General features: G+C 36.2%; 1 protein-coding gene across 5 annotated transcripts in view; it reads left to right on the forward strand.

Annotated features, from left to right (window-relative positions):
* Positions 1–17,083, forward strand: part of NRXN1 (neurexin 1) — a 1,071,934-nt gene extending 1,054,851 nt beyond the window's left edge. For all 5 annotated transcript variants that reach the window (XM_046659961.1, XM_046659962.1, XM_046659966.1 and 2 more), the window contains one exon: positions 13,730–17,083. In XM_046659961.1, coding sequence (XP_046515917.1) covers positions 13,730–14,037 — 308 coding nt within the window. In that variant the 3' untranslated portion in view covers positions 14,038–17,083. The remainder of the gene's footprint in view (positions 1–13,729) is intronic.
* Positions 17,084–19,222: the final 2,139 nt, after the last annotated feature.

A 19,222-nucleotide genomic window follows, 5' to 3' on the forward strand; every position in this document is an offset into this window, starting at 1 on the left:
CGTCAATTAAAAAAAATGTAAACTAGTAGGAAGGGAAGTGCCAATGTTGCCACATCTGTGAACACACTAAAATCTTACATTTCATTGAGCAAACTTTTTGAAAGTTGGAAGGTCTGAGTTCACATCCCAGTTCGGCCACTTGCTGCGTGACCAGAAGCAAAGCATTGAACCTCTGTGTACTTGACTTTTGACATCTGCAAAGTGACATGAATACTGTTAAATACTCATGACATTGTTGTGCTGATAAGAGACAATGCACATAGAGCACTTAGCATTGAGTCAGCCACATAGAAACTTTAGTAATATAAATTAGCTTTTACTAGTATTACTAGGCGATTGAGGAGTAAACTGTATAATAAATGGAAATAAACCTATATCCCCAGGCAAGAAGGAGAAATATTAGTAATTGGCACTTTCACATCTAGAAAGTTTTAGAAAGTATTTCTGAATTCTATGAGCATGAAACTTTCCTCAGTATCCACTAGGAAACTAGTAAGACAAGAGCAGTGCTTCAGTTGGATAAATTTAGTTTGCCTAGGTGGGAAGAGGGCACATATCATCTGCTATTCTTATTTTTGGAAGAAAAAATGCAGGTCTCTGCCCCACAGAGCTTTTGAGAGAGGAATGATTAGCTTTCCTGCCTGCTCTTAAAAGCCACGTGCTCTTCCTCCTCAGACATACAGGAACATTCTGGGCTGCGTGGCTTAACTGGGCATACCCACCACATGGCCTCCCCCCGTGATGAATGGCTTATCTTCCATATTTCCCAATTCTAGGCTGGACATGCTTCCTTCTAATGGGGTCAGTGGGGAAGCTGTCTAATCTTTCACCTCAGCTATTGCACTTTCACCAAAAAGAGTGTGATCTTTTCCCAGCAAAAGAAAATTGAGACAGCAATAGCTTCATGACAGGAATATAAAGACGATCACCCAAAGTGAGTAGACCCAGTTTTAAATCAAGAAAACTACCCTGCCCCATTACCCAGAATGACCTGGACTTATACAGATGCTGTGCAGGAACCCTGGTTGAGGAGCACTGCACCCAGTACCCAGCATGCAACTCTGCGATAGAGACTGTCCTCTGGATTTCATCCAGAGAATGCGATGGAATTCCAGCGCAGGGAAGGAAGGAGGAAAAACAGAACTGACCTAACAATTTTAGAAAGAAAGTCTAAAACTTAATCAAAAGAATTATTATTTCCAAGAAAAAACTTGCTTTCAGTTATTACCAAAGAGTAGTCTTAGGTGATTGGTTTCATGACACTAAAAATGCAAAATATCATCATAAAATTTTGCAAGATGGAGAAAATTAATTCACTCCAACAATAGGAGCCAGTGAGCACTGATCCATAAAGATAGACTGTTTCACAGATAAACAGAAACAAGCTCCACATGCAGCACTACAATTAATGGCCTGAAACAACATGCCTCACAATGTAAATGGTCGTTTTGCCACCTGAATTCACAGGGCCCCCATTCATGAAAGGGAAGTCCTTGAATATGGTGACCCTGCAGAGATAATGTCCTTGGCGGTCACTGCCACAACTGTTTGAGCCATGGCACGCAGTACATATTGCAGAACTGTCTAATTGTTGGGACAGCTGCTAATTCAATACCTTTTGTGTGGAACACATAGGGAAAATAATCAGACCGTTATTGTTTTATAACACTTTAGCCTTCTCAGAGCACTTTTGCTTTTGTTGTCCTACCTGATCTGGTCCTCACAGTGACCTGGGGAGGGAAATAATGTATCACCATTATATTTCTGATGAAAAAATGATAGCAGAGGATAATGAATTGCTAAGGGTCACTCAGCAAGTTAGGTACAGTGCCTGGACTAGAACCTAATGTCTAATATTCTTTTTACCCTTCTGCATTGCTTTCCTAAGATTCTGCAGGAATGCAAATGCCTTTTCCTAGAAAGGACAGATAGATGCCAAGAGGTGCAGTGGAGTGTGGCTGGAGGAGTAGAGCTGGACAGTTGCTTAGAAAAGATGCCTAAAGTGTTCAATGTTCTATAGGAAAGGGTAAAATTGGAAATGTTAACAAATTGTTCTGCAGTCATAAATGCAGACATGTTGAATGTATAAAACTGTAATAGCCATCGGCTTACCTGAGTTTGAATTTTGTCTGTGCCGCTTATGAAACCTAAATAATTTCACCTCTTTCAGACTCAGTTTCCTTTCCTGTAAAGTAATAATAATACCTACACCACAGAGTTGTTATAAATTAGGAATAAATTAGGTAATGTGTGTAAAGTGCACACACAGAGCCTGCCATAAAATAATAATTCAATAAAGGTAACAATTGTTAACTAAATAAAATAAGAAAAGAAATTTAAGCCTTACAGTGAATCAGAAGTCACAGCAGCCATGTTGAGCATCAGTTGACAGTTAAGTAACATGAAAACAGATCTACTAAGAGTAAATCCATACAATATTTGGGAGGAAGTTAAGAAAGAGGGTTTTGATACTTAAACGTATTTAAGTAATTTAGCCACAAGGTATTATGAAATCTTCAAAAGCCTGACTACCTATAAATTATGAGTTAAAAAAAAGAGGGTGACCAGGGCCGGCCCAGTGGCAGAGTGGTTAAGTTTGCATGCTCTGCTTTGGTGGCCTGCCGTTTGCGGATTTGGATCCCCAGCACAGACCTACACACTGCTCATCAAGCCATGCTGTGGCAGTGACCCACATACAAAAAAGAGGAAGACTGGCACAGATGTTACCTCAGGGCCAATCTTCCTCACCAAAAAAAGATATATATATGATGGTAACAACTTCTGACAGAGAATTGGAAGAAATGATGCAGTATTCACACACACACACACACACTCTCTCTCTCTCTCTCTCTCTCTAGCTATAGTCATGGTGCCATTTTTGTCATCCTATAAAACAAGTTCCTCCAAAATTCCTGGTTCCAAGCTGTGGGATTCCTTGGAATGAATAACCTGGTTTTGTGTAAAGATTGATTAGCTTTCTATATGTAAAAAAGTGAAATGCATCTTAAGAAAAAGGATTTCTGGGTGTTTTTGTCAGTGGGATCCCAGGAAAAGAATCTATTTTGCTATCAAAGAGTTTAGTTGAATGGAAATCAGTAATGGCATCTACATTTCAAATGTAGCTTTTCTTGCATTTTCTGAAATGTCATACATTTTGATGAAAAACACATACAGACTCTTCAGGCTCCCTAGCTTTGAAAGTGATTTTCTCAATTATTGCCCGTATGGCTTTTCTTCTGCTTGACAATTATGGAAAGTTTGACTTGACTGATGAGGCCCTTTTCTACTTCCTCGCTCTAATAGCAACAGGAATGAAAAGTACCCTAGAAACTTCTGCAACTACTCTCCTGAATTTGAGAAAAGAGCTCCAAGTTAGCCCTCAACTATTTGTAGTGCTGTGGTTGTCAGATGATGCTGATGTAAATAAGGCACCCAAATGAATCAAACTGAAGACTGCTAACTTGGTTGACTTTAAATAACATAGTGACTTCAGTCTTTGGAATTAAGTGGCATGTTACTTGGTGGTGTAGGGAAAATAAATGCAGATACCATACTTGCATTGATGCATATTGATCCCCATTCACCTAAGCACAGGAGAAGTGATTTCTGGTTTCTTTAAATAAATATCATATCTACTTCTTCTCACTGAATCTGTTATAGGGAATGGGAGTTAGAGAATTAGTAAGGTAAAAATATTTTATAAAAGATTATGCAATGTTACTGCCAGTGTTTTCCCCACTTGTTTATTACTTTTACTCAGAACTTGAAATCAAAGGTCTCTCACACTTTCTTAATGGTTACCTTTACCCCAGTCTACTCCTGAAGATTTATGAGCTTTTAAAAATCTCTTCCTTTAGTCAGTTAGAAAACATACGTTTTGCAGCTAACGTGTTCAATCTTCATTAGATGTTGGAAGGTAGGGGAATTGGTAGAAAGAGAAATAGAGTCACAGGAAACTATCAAAGGACTAGCAATCTAGTCTGGAAGAGATGGAACAACCTAACAGAAATGAAACATTTAAGTAAGATTTCACAATAGGATAAAATCCATACTGAAATGTGTGATGTAGTATAGATTGAGAGAAGATTGAGATAAGGATGGGTCTTCTGCAAATTCTCCCAGAAGTCTTGTTGGTTCTGTTCTTGCCAGCCATTCTATCTCATGCCTTCCTTCTTCTGAAACACTCAGTGGCCCTCCAGCGTTCACTCTAGAAGGCTGGATCCTTCTCCTTTAAGTCTCACCCCAAATACCTTCTACTCGGGGCACCCACTACTCAGATGACCCTTTGGAAAGCCTCCCCATCATTTTCTCTCTTAGGTCTCAATTTTTGTGCCTTCCTGTGTTATCAAATTTTTTTAATTTAAAATTGTCTTATTTGTTCTCTTACATTTTCTGTTTTATTTCAAATGTGCTATAAGCTCTAAGAAAGTAGAACCCGTGACTGCTTTGGGTCCCTTGGTACCAACATCTTATATTATACCTGGTAAATTTGTTGTTAGTCAATAAATATTTGTTGAAAATCTTTAATTAATTTTTTTCTACTTGATTTTATTTTTCTCACCCCTATAAATTAACCAATGGTAGCAACTTGGCATGAATCTTTCATATGCCTTTCACCATGTTGCTATAAACATATGTACACATAGGGTTGTTTTTCTCTCTTATAAAAATAGAAACACACTATATGAATTAAACTTGCTCTTCTCCATTTCTAATATATTATGGCCATCTCTCAGGTCAACAGATTTGGCTTGAACTCCTATTTTTAACTCTGTAAAAACTCTAGACTACAAATGTGCCGTAATTTATTCAGCCATAGCCCTGTTACCAAACTTTTAAGTTGTTACCTTTTTCCATTTCTCGTCACAAACATTATAGCAAACATCCTGTATTTATATATTTATGTGCTGGTGTATTTAATTCTGTAGACTATATTTGTAAAACTGAGGTTGCTTGATTAAAATATTTGTGTATTTTTTTTAACTTTTACTATTATAAATTTCAAACATACTAAATTAGAGGGAATGGCGTAATGAACTCACAGGCACCTATCCTCCAGCTGCAATTCAATCTTTTTTTAATTTTAATAGATGTTGTTAGATTACTTTCCAAAAATGGCTAAGAATTCATATTCTTACCAAAGTGTCATTTCCCGACAAATATCCTTACCATATTATCACTATTCTTTCTTTCTTCTTTATTCCTCCAAATTTGTAGATAAAAAAAAATGCTTTCTCCTTATTTTATTTTGACATCCATTCTGGTGATATTGAGCATCTCATCCTACGTTTAATCACCCATTTGGATCTTCTGTTCTTCATTTGCCTGTGTGTATTTTTGTCCATTCTTCTAGTGGATTGTCCTTTTTTAATATATATATCAATTGATACATGCTCTTTGTATTTTAGAAATATTAACTCTGAGTCTGTCATATGCGCTACAAATATTTCTCCCTCCTTTCTTATTTGCATTTTCAGTCTGATACCTTTTTCCACATAAGATTGTTATTATTTATGGAGACAAATATGCTGATCGTCTCATGTATGGCTTCATTCCATGAACTATGATCTGTGTAAGTCTCATGTCATAAGTTTCAAATTTTTCCTCACTCTCTTCCAAAACTCACTATGTTGCAGCCACTCTGGCATTAGTTTAGTTCCTGAAAAGCAAACTCTTTCTTTCCTCAAGGTCATTCCACATGTTGTTCCTTCTGGTAAGAGGAGTCTTCACTTGACTACTCTCCACTAATTTTCCAGGTCTCAGTATAAATGTCACAGACTCAGAAAGGTCTTTCTGACTCCCCGGTCTAAATCAGAAACCTTTGTTCTACTTCCACATGGTACCTACTATTTTTCTCTATAACACACGTTCCAGCTGTTGCTTTAAGCTTAACTGTACAATTCTTCATTGTATGTCACTTTCTCTCATTATATTTCAAGGTCCTTGAGGGCAGATGTCAAGCGTGTTTGGCTATCCACCCTACACCCAGACCTAGTATAGTTCCTGGACCATAACTATAACTCGCTATATATTTGTTGACAGAGGAGTGAATATTCTTAGAGGAAACTTCATAAAAGATGTGGCATTTAAGCTGTCTTGAGAAATAAGTAGTATTCAGCAAGGCAGGAGGAAAAGGGTCACACGAGCCAGGCATGGAGGTAGAACTTGTATTGGTGTGTAGGGACGGAGGGACAGCAATAAAATTATAACTGTAAGTTCTTTTGAGAGAAATGGAAGACAGCTTTGAGTAGGCAGCTGTTTGCAGACCACAAAGGGTCATGAGAACAGTAGTCACATTGGGACTTTTGTAAACACCAGGACACTTTCAGGAGTTCTAATAAAACCTTGTGGGCACAGTGACCATGTAAAAAGTCTATGAAGTCTGCACATGACTAAGCTGTGGACATGCAGTTTACAACATATAGAGTAATTAAAGAACAGGCGTCCATAAATGCCATTATCTATGGTTTCCCACAGAGATGAGAGAGAATGTGTGTGTTTCTCTGTCTATTCATTTTCAGTGTCACCAAAGTCACACAGAGTGTGATTGTCCATCGCCTTTTCTGTCCCATGCGGTGCCATTTGATGTAGCAGCCTGTCCTAATTGGTGCTCTTTGTCCTCCAGGAACATGATTTTTTCTGTGGTTAGCATTCCTTCCCAAGCAATGCCTAGGTTTCTGGGGAAGAGAATGATCCTCTAACCCCACAGTGATGGCTCCTACTCTTCCCTTCAAACACATGTCTTAGTGGCTTTGAAAGTAGCAGAGGAAAATGTTAGTCCCAGCACCCAGGCGGCTAGTAAAGGCTTATTGATTTCCAAGTTCTTCCTGAATGTCCAATTCATTGTGTAAGGGCTGAGATGTGTCATGCATGACCTCTCAAGCCTTTTGTCTGACCTGCAGGAGCGAACTTCAGAAGGTGCAGGGCGTGGGTGGAGTTGGTGGGAAGGCAGGATGGGACAGATTTGAAACAACCAGCATTCATCACTTCTCAAAAAGCCACAGTGCGAGTTGAAATTAGTGTATGTCATATAAATCATTGCCCACCTGTTTTCCTGCAACTGTGGCATTTAAACATGTATTCTTGTGAGTGATTGCATCATAATTGTTTCTTCAGGCCTATATTGTATAGAAGCACAAAAATGGGAGAAATAATAAACTTTATTTTTTGGAGATGGGGAACAAAACTGTGCTAATCTCAATTCACAAACACCCCAGGAGCCTACAATTCCAATTTTCTTTTCGCAGTATTAATGAAACTGGGTACTGGAAAAGTCAAATCTTCCCCCATAAATCTGAAACCATTTTCAAGGCTAGCCTAGAATTATAATAACTTCCATATCTATTAAGACACAGTACAGAGCTCTGCAAATGAGATCATTTTAGATAGCTCTTCTTCCTAAGTAGGGGTGGAGACAGAAATTTAAAATTGATTATTTTTAGTTTAATCTATGATAAAACCAGAAAGACTGGTCAAAGACTCAGTGAGAAAAAAAATCCAATAACTCCATCTTGTCAATAGTTTTTTAAGAGGACTATTGTAAGATAGGATAGACAACAATTCTGGGTATCAGAATAATATATGTTAAGTATTGTGGAGTTTTATGATCCTTTATATAGCCCTCCTGATATGAAATATAGAGCTCACACTCCATTTTTTATCATTGGTATGTTTTGTTCTTTATTATTTCTTAAGATTGGCAATCTCTTACATTTTATTTTTCTTAAAGCTCAAAAGCTGAATTTTCATCGTCATCAGTATATAGTGAAACTGTTTCTTCATCCTTGATGTGACAGGGTCATGGTTGATGACATACCTATACACTAACAGTCTATATTGAAGAAATAAAACCAGCAATAAAAATTGCCTGGAAACTGCAATCTCACCCTGCAAAGCTAACTTTGGAAACAACATAAATATAACAAGATTACAGTGAAAGAACAGCTCATCCAACTATACAAAATAGTTTCATAAAAATGACAATTTGAGTGATAAAAAGAGCATCTGATGGCATGGTTGCCTTGGTGAACACATCAATGGAAATATAAGGTCCCGCCACCCACCAAACCCTTATTTTATGAGACAGGAATTAAGACTTTAAAGATTATTTTTCATGCAATGTTGTAAAACCATAAATCAAAAGCAGTTTTATCTTTTAATAACAATATCTGACTGGTGTGTTTCCAATCTCAGAAAGAATAACCAAAGGATGCCAAACACTTGCCATTGCAAAGCGAAACCTCTTTGGAAAAATTAACTAATTTCCAAAATTTACCTTTCAGAATGCTTAGTTATTTCAGAACTTCGGTGGCTAATCATCTTGCTAAGCCCATGTGGCTTTATACTTCAATTTGCATGTACGAAGGTTGTGACTAGCTGCACTCAAACTGCTCAATACAGACCCTAATGCAAAGCGCAATCGCTTAAGGTGCTCCTCATTTCTCAATCTGCATGACAGTTTTTTAAAAATTTGTAACGAAATATTATTTCTTTTGATAAAGCGTACAATTTTATTCTTTAAGCAAATTTAGGAAGTTAAATTTTAAAATAAAGCACGCCAATATAAAACACAAAGACTGTGTTCTGGTGAAACAATCACGTTTGGACCTTTTTGGCCAGTAAGGACTATTTTATATTGTGATTGGAAATTAGGAACTTGGCAATAAGCATTGTCACTCATTACACACCTTGCTGAATAACGCACCAACCCCAAGAGGCAAAGAATCCTGACCCCTGCTGGCTTGGCCTTCTTCATTTACCTGAGAGGGGAGAGGGACACACCTGCTAAGCTACCTGAGGGCCACCTTCAAGGATAAGTCATGATCTGGGAGAGGAACACACAGAAGAAGGAGGGAGGAGAGAGGAGTAGGGGGAAGAATAGAGAGGAACATGGGGAGGTGTCAGAGGGCCGGAGGGACTGATGACAAAGGAGACATGCCACAAACAGCCCTCTCCTCTCTGTACTACAGCCTAATGTGTCTCTTAAACATGTTTGTCTTAGGGTGCTTCTTCACTGGATCTAAATTAATTCCTATTTGGGGAAATGTTCTTTCATAGATACAGTGCCAAGACTGTCAAAAATAAAGAAAGGGCATACATCAGGACAATTTATTTTCCTGTCATAGTAGTTTAGAATAACTATCTTAGCAGGTTTAAGAATAGGTTAAAATTTTAAATATTTCACTTTTTAATTTTTCATTCAGAGCAACAAATGCATTCATTATTTCTTTTATGTGACAAGGCATTGGAATATGTTTTTTGCACTTACTGTGCATTTTCCACAATGAATTATTATCTGATATGAATAAATTGGTTTAGGGTATAATGTGGAAATATCTTAATAAGTGTCCTAACACTTGAAAGACTGTACCTACCTAAGTAATCATAATATTAATTAGACAATGAAAAACAAAATTCATAGAGCTAGCATACAAGATTCTTGATAAATCTGAGGCCAAGCAGACCATATGGAGAACTTCTAGAAATCATCAGATCTTGCAAATATTTGAAAATAGAGGGAGAGGAAGAGAGAATTAAAAATCAACTCTTATCTGTCCTTTAAGATAACACTATTTATCAGTACACGGGTCTCAGGAATACTTCCATAGCCATTTGGCTGAGAAGTGGCTTATATAAAAGAGGTTGTAATCCTTGTGACAGCTCTTTGTCCTTGGCAATGCAATCAATAGCTTCTGAACCATTTAGGCGAAAAATGCCAGCAAAACTCAAAAGGCTTCCTATTGACATCAAGGTGTGCATATTTGCTCTCCCCACGTGTAGGACACCTAGCAGATTCCACTCCATTCTAGTTGACTCTGAGGAGTGTGTGATGATGGGCATCCTTCAGTAAAATGGATGTAGAATTACATGGGAAAACTTTGATAAGTACAATAATTCGTTGTTATAGTGTTCACATAAATTGTGTATAATTCATGACAACTTTTTACTTTATGAATCATTGAAACGGGATATAAATAAGCTTAGGAGATTTCATCTATTCTTTTTTTTTCTTGCTAGTGACTTAGCCTTAAATTAAAATGTGTGCCACCACCCCACCAAAGTTGAATACTTGCCTATTTCCGGTCACGCTGAATAATACTTAAATGCTGTGGCTTATTCAATGGCCATCATCAGTCCCGCTGAAGTTTTCCATTGACCTGCACTCCTTGTGCCCCAGGGCCCAATATCATGAATTGGCTGCATTAGCTTTGTTTTACCTACAAATCAGTTAATTTTTGACCATTCAAGGACTTATCCCTAATTAGATGTATTCCATTCTCTTAGCTCTTCTCATTGATTCTCTTTCACCTGTCTTTTAAGTCTTCTCATCACATTCTGGGACCAAACAAGGGAGAAGGAGTAAAAGTAAATTTTACTTCATTTATTTCATTTTTAGCACTGCTGAGAAAAAACATGTTGTAGATTGTTTTAATTATTTAAAATGTCTTGATTTAGTTTACTGTGGAGTGTAAAGGGAATGTAAAACTCTCAAATCCATCAATAAGAATTGCTTTTGGATTTCTCTGATTAAATTCGTTTTTTCATATTCTCATAAATGGTTACAAGATGACTGCATTTCTTTATTCTATAAAATTTTAAGCAAATTATATAAGAAGACATTTAGCCTTATTAGCCGTTTATACTATTCTCTACATTGAAGTTAATATGAAATTTCCTCAGAGATTTTTCAGTGATCATCAAAATAAACCATTAATGACAATCAATAAGTGAAGCCACATTTATAATTCATAAATATGTTTAAATTTCTCTAGCCTTTTATTGCACATATGGGAGAGATGTTCCACTAACTCTTTAGCATATAAATTCTGCTTAGCACAAAAGTTAAGAAAAATATCACTTAGCCTTCAGATTTGCAGCATAAACAGAAAAAAATGCTAAATAATCAATTAGATATGGAAGCAACTGTATATTCCAGACAGATCTATAATAATACCTGTGGTGGTTATTAATCTTTTAATGTTAATTAGGGAAAAAAGGATAAAATATTTCTTCATTGGGTTTGGGGTTTCTTTTGGTAAGCTTTAAAAAAAAAGAAACGGGATATTTAGAGTCTTTACTTATGGGTTAGAGATATTTTTAGGCCTGCATGTGACTTAAGCAACATTTTGGCTGGAGTTGCAAAAAAGACAAGTATTTTCCTTAAACAGGAGGGATTTATGAAATATGTATATGGAAAAAATTGAAGCATTTGAAGGTTAGGCTTGCAATCTCATTCTAGTATTAAAGTCAATTTGTTGTTGGTGTGCTACTTATATAGCTGTTGTGAAAACATAGAAATATTTGAGTAAATAAAAATAAAATTAAAAATTTTGGATAAGATAGTCCATTTATGATACCAACTCCTAATTGGAAAAAATGTACATATATATTCTTAGTATATAACATTTAAACCCTACTATATACCATTAAAACTCTCAGGTCTTACTGTCATAAACTATCTGATTAGGATTTTATCTCCATTCTCCCCATTCTTTTCCGACAGACAGACAAAGTGAGATAATTATGAAAGCGTGTTTAAAATGAAAGCATTCCATCAGGTGGTGGAAAATGATTTAAGTAACATTTAAATAAAATCCCTTTTTCAGCTTTTGAGACATCATGGTAAAAGAATGCTCCACAAAATGAGCAAGTAGAGAGCTGTCATTTAGTGCAAGTTAGCAGCTGAGCTAATTGGCAGACTTTGGCAAAGATGACTATATTTGACAGAGAAAGTGCCACCTTTGGTCTGTCGGGTAGTGACAGAGTTCCTGGAGCAGGTTCTCTTCTTCCGGAGAGGACATTAATTTCCTGTAATCAAATGCTGTGGATTACAGTCTTGGTCTCCTTCTACCTTGGCCACAGAAACAACTCCCAGGCTTTTTATTCAGCAACATTACATGGGCTTTTGTAAAACAAGCAATGACGGATTCAGAATATTCACCTGCTGCATTTTGCAGCTCCAGAACATAGCATATTGCTGCTTTGAGCCTGAGCTGTTACTTTGTAAGTGACTATATTTGTAAGGCTTTATTTTGGGAAGGAAAGGAAAGTGACAGCATGAAACTCATATTTAGGCAGAAGACATCTGGGTGACGTTTGAAAATGGAATTACAAAGAAATATAGAACCACATGGTTGGTAAATAATTCTCAATAATTAATAAGTGCTTCTATAGAAATATTACAAGTAATCATTAAATGATGTTTAAGGTAGTAAAATAAGAACACAATTTTACTCTTCTTGAGCTGTTCAATTCCTGATGTGAGTATACACACACAGTCACATACATACGCACGCACGTATATCTCCAATATATATATACAATCTTGAGACTATTTAAATTTTCTGCATAATTTCCAAAAAATGTTTTGAAAATTACAGCATTTTTAATCCATTGCATCTGAAAAGTAATCTTTTTCTGTGAGACAAGGGAGAGGATGGAGATTCAGAAAAAGAAAATACCATCCATAGAGAAAAATGACCTAGGATTAGAGATGGGATACAATCTTATCTCTCTGCAATTCTTATTCTTTTAAATAATAGTTTTTTTAAAGTTTACTATGTAGAGGAAAGGAGCCACCCCTCCTCCTCCCCCTATCTACAAGCTAAATCCCAGGACTTTTTCTCCCCATCTTTGGTCAATTTTGTGACTGACTAGTCCTTGGACCAGACATTAATGTACCTTATTGTGTATTTCTTGTACCCAAGGAAGGGCTTTATTTATACTTTGGGAAGACTGAGTGAGGGTTTTGTCAGTTGAATAAAAGTGGACCAGCCAGTCCTTTCTTTGTTATCATCTACTAGGTACTGAGTTTTGACTCAAAACCAATCTAGATGGTCTTTAAAACTGAGAAAAAATACTTTCTTACTTTATCCGCCGAAATTTAGTTTTGGTGATCACTCAAACACTGCCAATGAATAAATAACATGCATATACACTTATATAAACAAATAAACCTTCAACAGAAAAGGAAATTAGTTTCTGTTTCAGTTTGTAAAGGTATGACTGAAGTAACACTTTTTGTTTCTTCTTCTCCCCAAAGCCCCCCAGTACATAGCTGTATATTCTAGTTGTAGGTCCTTCTAGTTGTGGCATGTGGGATGCCGCCTAAGCAGAGCGAGCAAACTTAACCACTCGGCCAGGGGGCCAGCCCCTAAAATAACACTTTTTAAAGCAGGCAATTAGACTATTCAAAATGCCTGGATTATTGTATTGCTCAATACTACATTCATTACAATAGGAGGAGTTATGATTTCTAAAGTAATTCTAAATTTAGCTATCCTGATTCAGAGTCTGGAGTTAGCCCTAAGTGTTTTGTATCAACATCCATGTGATTCTTTAAATGATACTCTGTAATATTATAATGTAGGGTCATTATGATTTTATTTTCCATGTTGGGTGCATGGTTTTTCATCTAACGCATCCACATGGCCCTTTAGAGCTAAATGGAGCTTATTTGGGGCTGCACTTAGAAGACCCTGTTGACAAAATTGATCTGTGAGAAAGAAAAGAAGGCGACAGATTTCTCCGAGTGCTTTGATTCGTAGTCCCTTGTTTTTAGTGACCATGAGGCACGGGATTGCCACATTGAGCAGCAGTATACTTTTCCTAGAGCAGTAGGTGCTAATCTGTTAGGCATGGAAATACGTGATAAATGTTAATATAGCTCTCTGGCATTCAGTAAACTCAATCATCACCTCGTGTTCTTTTCTCACCCTCTCTCCTATAGCCAACCCGACCAGGGCAGGCGGGAGAGAGCCGTACCCAGGTTCGGCGGAAGTGATTCGAGAGTCTAGCAGCACCACGGGCATGGTTGTGGGGATAGTAGCCGCTGCCGCGCTGTGCATCCTCATCCTCCTCTACGCCATGTACAAGTACAGAAACCGGGATGAAGGCTCCTACCATGTGGACGAGAGTCGAAACTACATCAGTAACTCAGCACAGTCCAATGGGGCTGTTGTAAAGGAGAAACAACCCAGCAGTGCGAAAAGCGCCAACAAAAATAAGAAAAACAAGGATAAAGAGTATTACGTCTGATCCCACGATCTTAAAAGGACCCTTGTATAGAAATAGTCTTCATTTTATCTGAGACATAATATAAACTTATTTACTTTCCTTTTTATGAAGCACATACAAAAGAAGACAGGGAATGCAATCAGGAAGGAAAGACTGTTTTTAAAAAATAAAAACAAGTATCTCATGCTCTTGTTTCTCCAAAAAAGAAAAAAAAAAAGGACAGGGGCCAATAAATTCCCTAACATGCGCAGTGTTTTCATTTACTCTGCCTGTCTTTATGTTGCTGGAACATTTGTGAAAGACAGTGATGACCGCACGCATTCATAAAGCAAAGGAGTATTACAACATCAAGGCACAACACAAAAACAACACAAAACACAACACAAAAAAAGAAGCTACCTATGATCCTGGATTTAGCCAAAGTGCTAGCGCTTTCCTGAGAAGTCAGTTAGTCTGATTGCCAGAGAAGACTGTGTCATTTTGAGTGACTCAACCTGCAAACCTTTAGGAGTTTGCCACCTGGCGCAACTGGAGCAATGGTTGGAACTTGCATTTGAAACAAAGTGCTGGCTTTTTTGAAGACTTGTGTAGGAACACATTCAAAAAGCCCCTTTCTGGTTGTGAGGGAAAAAAAAAGTATGGAGGCCTTATTTTCAACAATGTGAAATATAAGGCACATTTTCACACTAAAATTTCAAAACGAAAACAAGAGGGCATAGATGCAATCATTGGGAAATTTTCATGCACGCTTAATATGTTATTACATATGTTTATATAAAATCCATCTCTGTGTGCTTTCTGGACTGTGATAAGTGACGTTTTATAGCCTGTTGTATAGAAAATGCAAAATATATCTCTGCTCTTCAGCCATTTTTGGTAAATTCAATGTTATAAGTGTTGCTAAGTATAGGGAGTTTTATGACATCGGAGCAACAATTATTTCAGGGTTTTTGGTTTGTTTGTTTTTTTTTGCCACCAGTATAAATTGCCACAATTACTTACTTTTTTTAAAAAAAAAAATTACAATGTAGTGTTTATTCTAAGGAAGATATGTATGAATGTATATAAAAACACTCAACTACTTTTTTTCTTACATGTACAGCCTTCATTCTGTTGCAATTAAGTTTTAGTATTTGTATGAAAGGTGTGAATTAGAAGGTAAAATATATACATATGTATCTTATAATCTTCTTTTCTCCCCCAAATTACTCACATTTCCCGCATACATTCACCATGCACAGTCACAAAAACACAGACACGCACTCTCTCACACACACACAAATCCAGCGGAATCCATCAGAGATGACAGAAGAACCAAACATAAATAGAGGAAATATTATTGACAAATTGAGAAGCAGGAAGGAAGATAGTTGTGCCAAGGCATTGATGACAAATGGGGTGATTTGCTTCATTGAGATCACGCTCCCAGGAAACCTCGGGAAGATTTTAGTTGCTAATGAAATGGAACCTTTTCTTATCATATAGAATATCAGTGGTATGTTGCTGCACGAACAGGAACCATTATGTGGGCAGGTTATGGAAGCAAAATTGTTTGATCTACATCTTAACCCTGGCTGCTGCAGTTGAAAACTTTGTTTCCAATAAAATTATATAGATATATTCTCTGAACCTGATGTGCATGATAAACATTTTGGAAAGTAAACACTTTCTCAACTAAGGAAGTATTTTCAGTAATTTTTGATTCTGTATTACTATTCATCTAAAAAAGTCATTCTTTGTTGATTATTGACTATATTTTAACTTTTCTGGTTTTACATCTCTATCATTAAATATAGTTTTAGCTTAACACACATTAAGTAGAAAAGTATACATTACACACTTGTTTTTGCATATTGTTTCAATGATGTTCATAGCAATAAATTATTAGTATGAGAAGGTAATGCAAAGGAAGATGCATTATTAGATTGGAAGGTGATGCCTCAGAAAAAATTGGTCGCATTACTTTAACATCTCCTAAAAGAATGATATTAGATTTCACAGAAGAGAAGAATACCTTTACAATTAGCTTTAATCAGCAAAGGCAAAAAATGCAAAACATCTTTTGTGATACTTTAGTTGATGAAAAAAGCCAAGAAGTGGCCTGGATTTCAGACATACAGCACCCTAGAAATATGTATAGTTCATAGCAAACCACCACTATCTATGGTTGCCAAGTAATTGTGGTGCATGAAAAGCCTTAAAGGTTTTTCATGACCCAGAAAGTAGAGGTATAAAACTAAAATTTAATATCCATTACTTGTGTTTCAGATTTTCTTATTTTCTTAATTTGCCAGGTTAAAGAATTCATAAGACTTTTTCTTTTCCTCTCATTCAGTCTTACTCAGGGAAAGCCAGTGAAATAAGGTAAATATAAAACCACTAATTTACCGTTTGAGGTTTTAAAGAGAAATGGTTGCTTTTCCATTTGATCTACTGAACTTGAACTAGTTTCCATCTGGAAAGATTCTAAAATATGATAGAAAATAAATTGAAAAATGGTATTTTTTAAGCAGTATATCTATGAAGCATGTTGTTTGGGATTGGTTTCAATGTTTCTTTCCAGCATAAATTTTAGAATTTCATTCAATCATGTAATCTCATATTGTCAGTATAAATGTTTCTAACGTTATTGGCCTACATAAAATTGGAAATTTTTTTCTTTTTTTCTTCTTTCTTTCTTTTTGAATGGAGAAAGAAAAGAGAGGAACATGAGCTAGAGAGAGAAAAAGACATGAATAAAATCTCAAGTATCTTCATACCAAACATATCAGGGTTCCATGCACAGTTTGCAGTTAGAGGATTTCACACTACCTGGCATAAATTTGATTACATCTCTAGACTGCAACTTTCCTGATTGAGTATGCTTCTTTTTTATCCATGTAATGTGTTGCCTTTTTTAAAAAACAAATACTACAATAACGTGTGAGGTGGTCGATCCATAAGACATCAAAGAAAGGCCACATGACCCTACCCTTCTAGTGCTTTGTGTGATTGGATATCTAAGGGTTTTGTTTTGATTTGGTTTTCTGTTGCAAGGCCAATTTATCCATTATTGGAAATGCTAAGCAAGTGGAATTTACTGTTTTGTTAATAAAATATTTCTTAATACAACTGTGGATTTATTGATTTGAAAAGAGTACATGCGGCACCATTTTGGCACCAAGCGACACAGTAAAGGAAGACTACATTTGAAAGGAAAAGCCGTCCTTGGACGAGCTGGGGAAGAATGTTGACTCTGTTTTTTCTGGATTTTAATATTTATTAAGCACTTCTACATCACACACTTAAAGATACAGCCACTAAATGTACCTTTGTTTACATCTGTTCATCTTGTTATATATGAAACCACAAACTCATACAACCTGTTGAAAACGACATGAAGGTGCTGATTTCATAAATACGGTTTTCTCTATAAAAAGCAATGCAATTCAAGTAAACCTATGATTAAAACCCAACACTATCACTTACTAGCTATAGGTTATGTAATTTCTCTGACTCACTTTTCTCATTAGTAAGTTAAGGGTAATGATACTAACCTCATAGGGTAGTTAGGATAATAAGAACTACTGTGCCTAACACAGCTTAAATGCACAGAAAGTGTGGCTACTTGTATGCTATTATTTTTCATAATAATAAATTCAAGAAAACATGTCAAAAATGTTTGCTCAGGGGCTATTTGAAAAGTGAAAATACCAAAAACAAGTGTATAAAGGAATATACTTGTTTGTTTCACATATAACTATGTTTGTTTTTGCCAAAAGCAAAGTGACTTTTTGGAGATCAGATGATTTAGAAATCAGTTACTTTCTGTAAGTTTTGGTCCAACAATTGGTAACTGTTTTAAAACTCTGGCTTTTGAAAGTAATCTTCAATAGAAAAGCATGAGTTTGGTCTTTTTCTCTTCTTCTACAGTAAAAGGCTTGAACATGAATGCTTAACCCATTTTGTACCTACATTGTTCTAGACTCATGTCATTTCTTTCTTAATATTAACTTATGACTTTTAAACATAACAGGGAAACAATCCACATCTTCTTAATTTGTAAATTAAAGGCTATATAATTTATCTTACTTTTTAAATGTACCACATTTCAAAGATGGTGACTGCCTGAAATGTATTATTAGTAAACAGATCAAGTATTCTTGACCTGTGGGACATAGATTCCCAGAGCCAAATGCTTAGGCTTCAGAGGTTACTAACCTCTAAAAGTATTTATAAAACTTGGCAGATATATGTAGAGGGGTATTTTCCTGGGAAGAGAGTCTGATTAGGTTCATCAAATCTTCAAAGGATTTCAAAACTCCCCAAAAGGTTGAGAGCCAGTGAAACAGACATTGCAATGTACATATGCAGTATCCTTTCCTACAACTAGTTGTACATCTATATAACTTTCATAGAAATTAATTTTGTTTCATTTTTACGTTTAATCTTCAAATATTTATTGGGCACTTAGGATATGCAAATCAAACTATTCATCTCATATATACCCTCTTTTGAAGAACTTGGTATTCATTTGAAGACAAACTTCTCCAAGGATTGGAACACTTAAGTATTTTGAAGATATGTTGTACATATCCAATATGCAGCCAGACCCTAGCCACCAAAAGCATCCATCCTGTGGAGGTCATCAATATTTGAGAGTGGTAGATAGACGACAAAAAATACCTAATCGATCTCAAAACATCTAGTTATCTTTAAATAAAAAGAATAATATAGCTCTCCATGAGGGTTAGACAAAGAAGACACTTTGACCACTTCTTGATAATTCTTCTTTTATCAAGGAGGCTGAGTGGTTCTAGTCCAACTCTGATCGTACATCTTGTGCTTGTGTAAGTACTCTCGTCATTGAATACTGCCTGAACATGACAGCAATTCTAGATGAGGAACACACAGATTCAAGTGGTAGCATCCTAGGTGTCTCACCTGGTCTCATCCCTGTGAAAGAAACAGTGAAGGTTTATAAGGTGCCACTGAGCCACCTTGCTTAACAGTGCAAAATAACTCTGAAAAAAATAGAATATGCAGCCACAGAATCAATCCTTCAGTAAGAATTGCAATAAACAAAAGAAGTCGTATCGAATGCTTCTGGTCTGTGATATTTCAGATGTTTACTGTTTAGAACAATGAGCTTTTACAGTTAAATAAAATAACTCAATAATGGTCTGTCACAAGCACAGAATTTAGAGCAAGGTGTTTTGGGTTTGAA

Source organism: Equus quagga, chromosome 5 (assembly GCF_021613505.1).
Source record: "Equus quagga isolate Etosha38 chromosome 5, UCLA_HA_Equagga_1.0, whole genome shotgun sequence".
Lineage (NCBI taxonomy): Eukaryota > Metazoa > Chordata > Mammalia > Perissodactyla > Equidae > Equus > Equus quagga.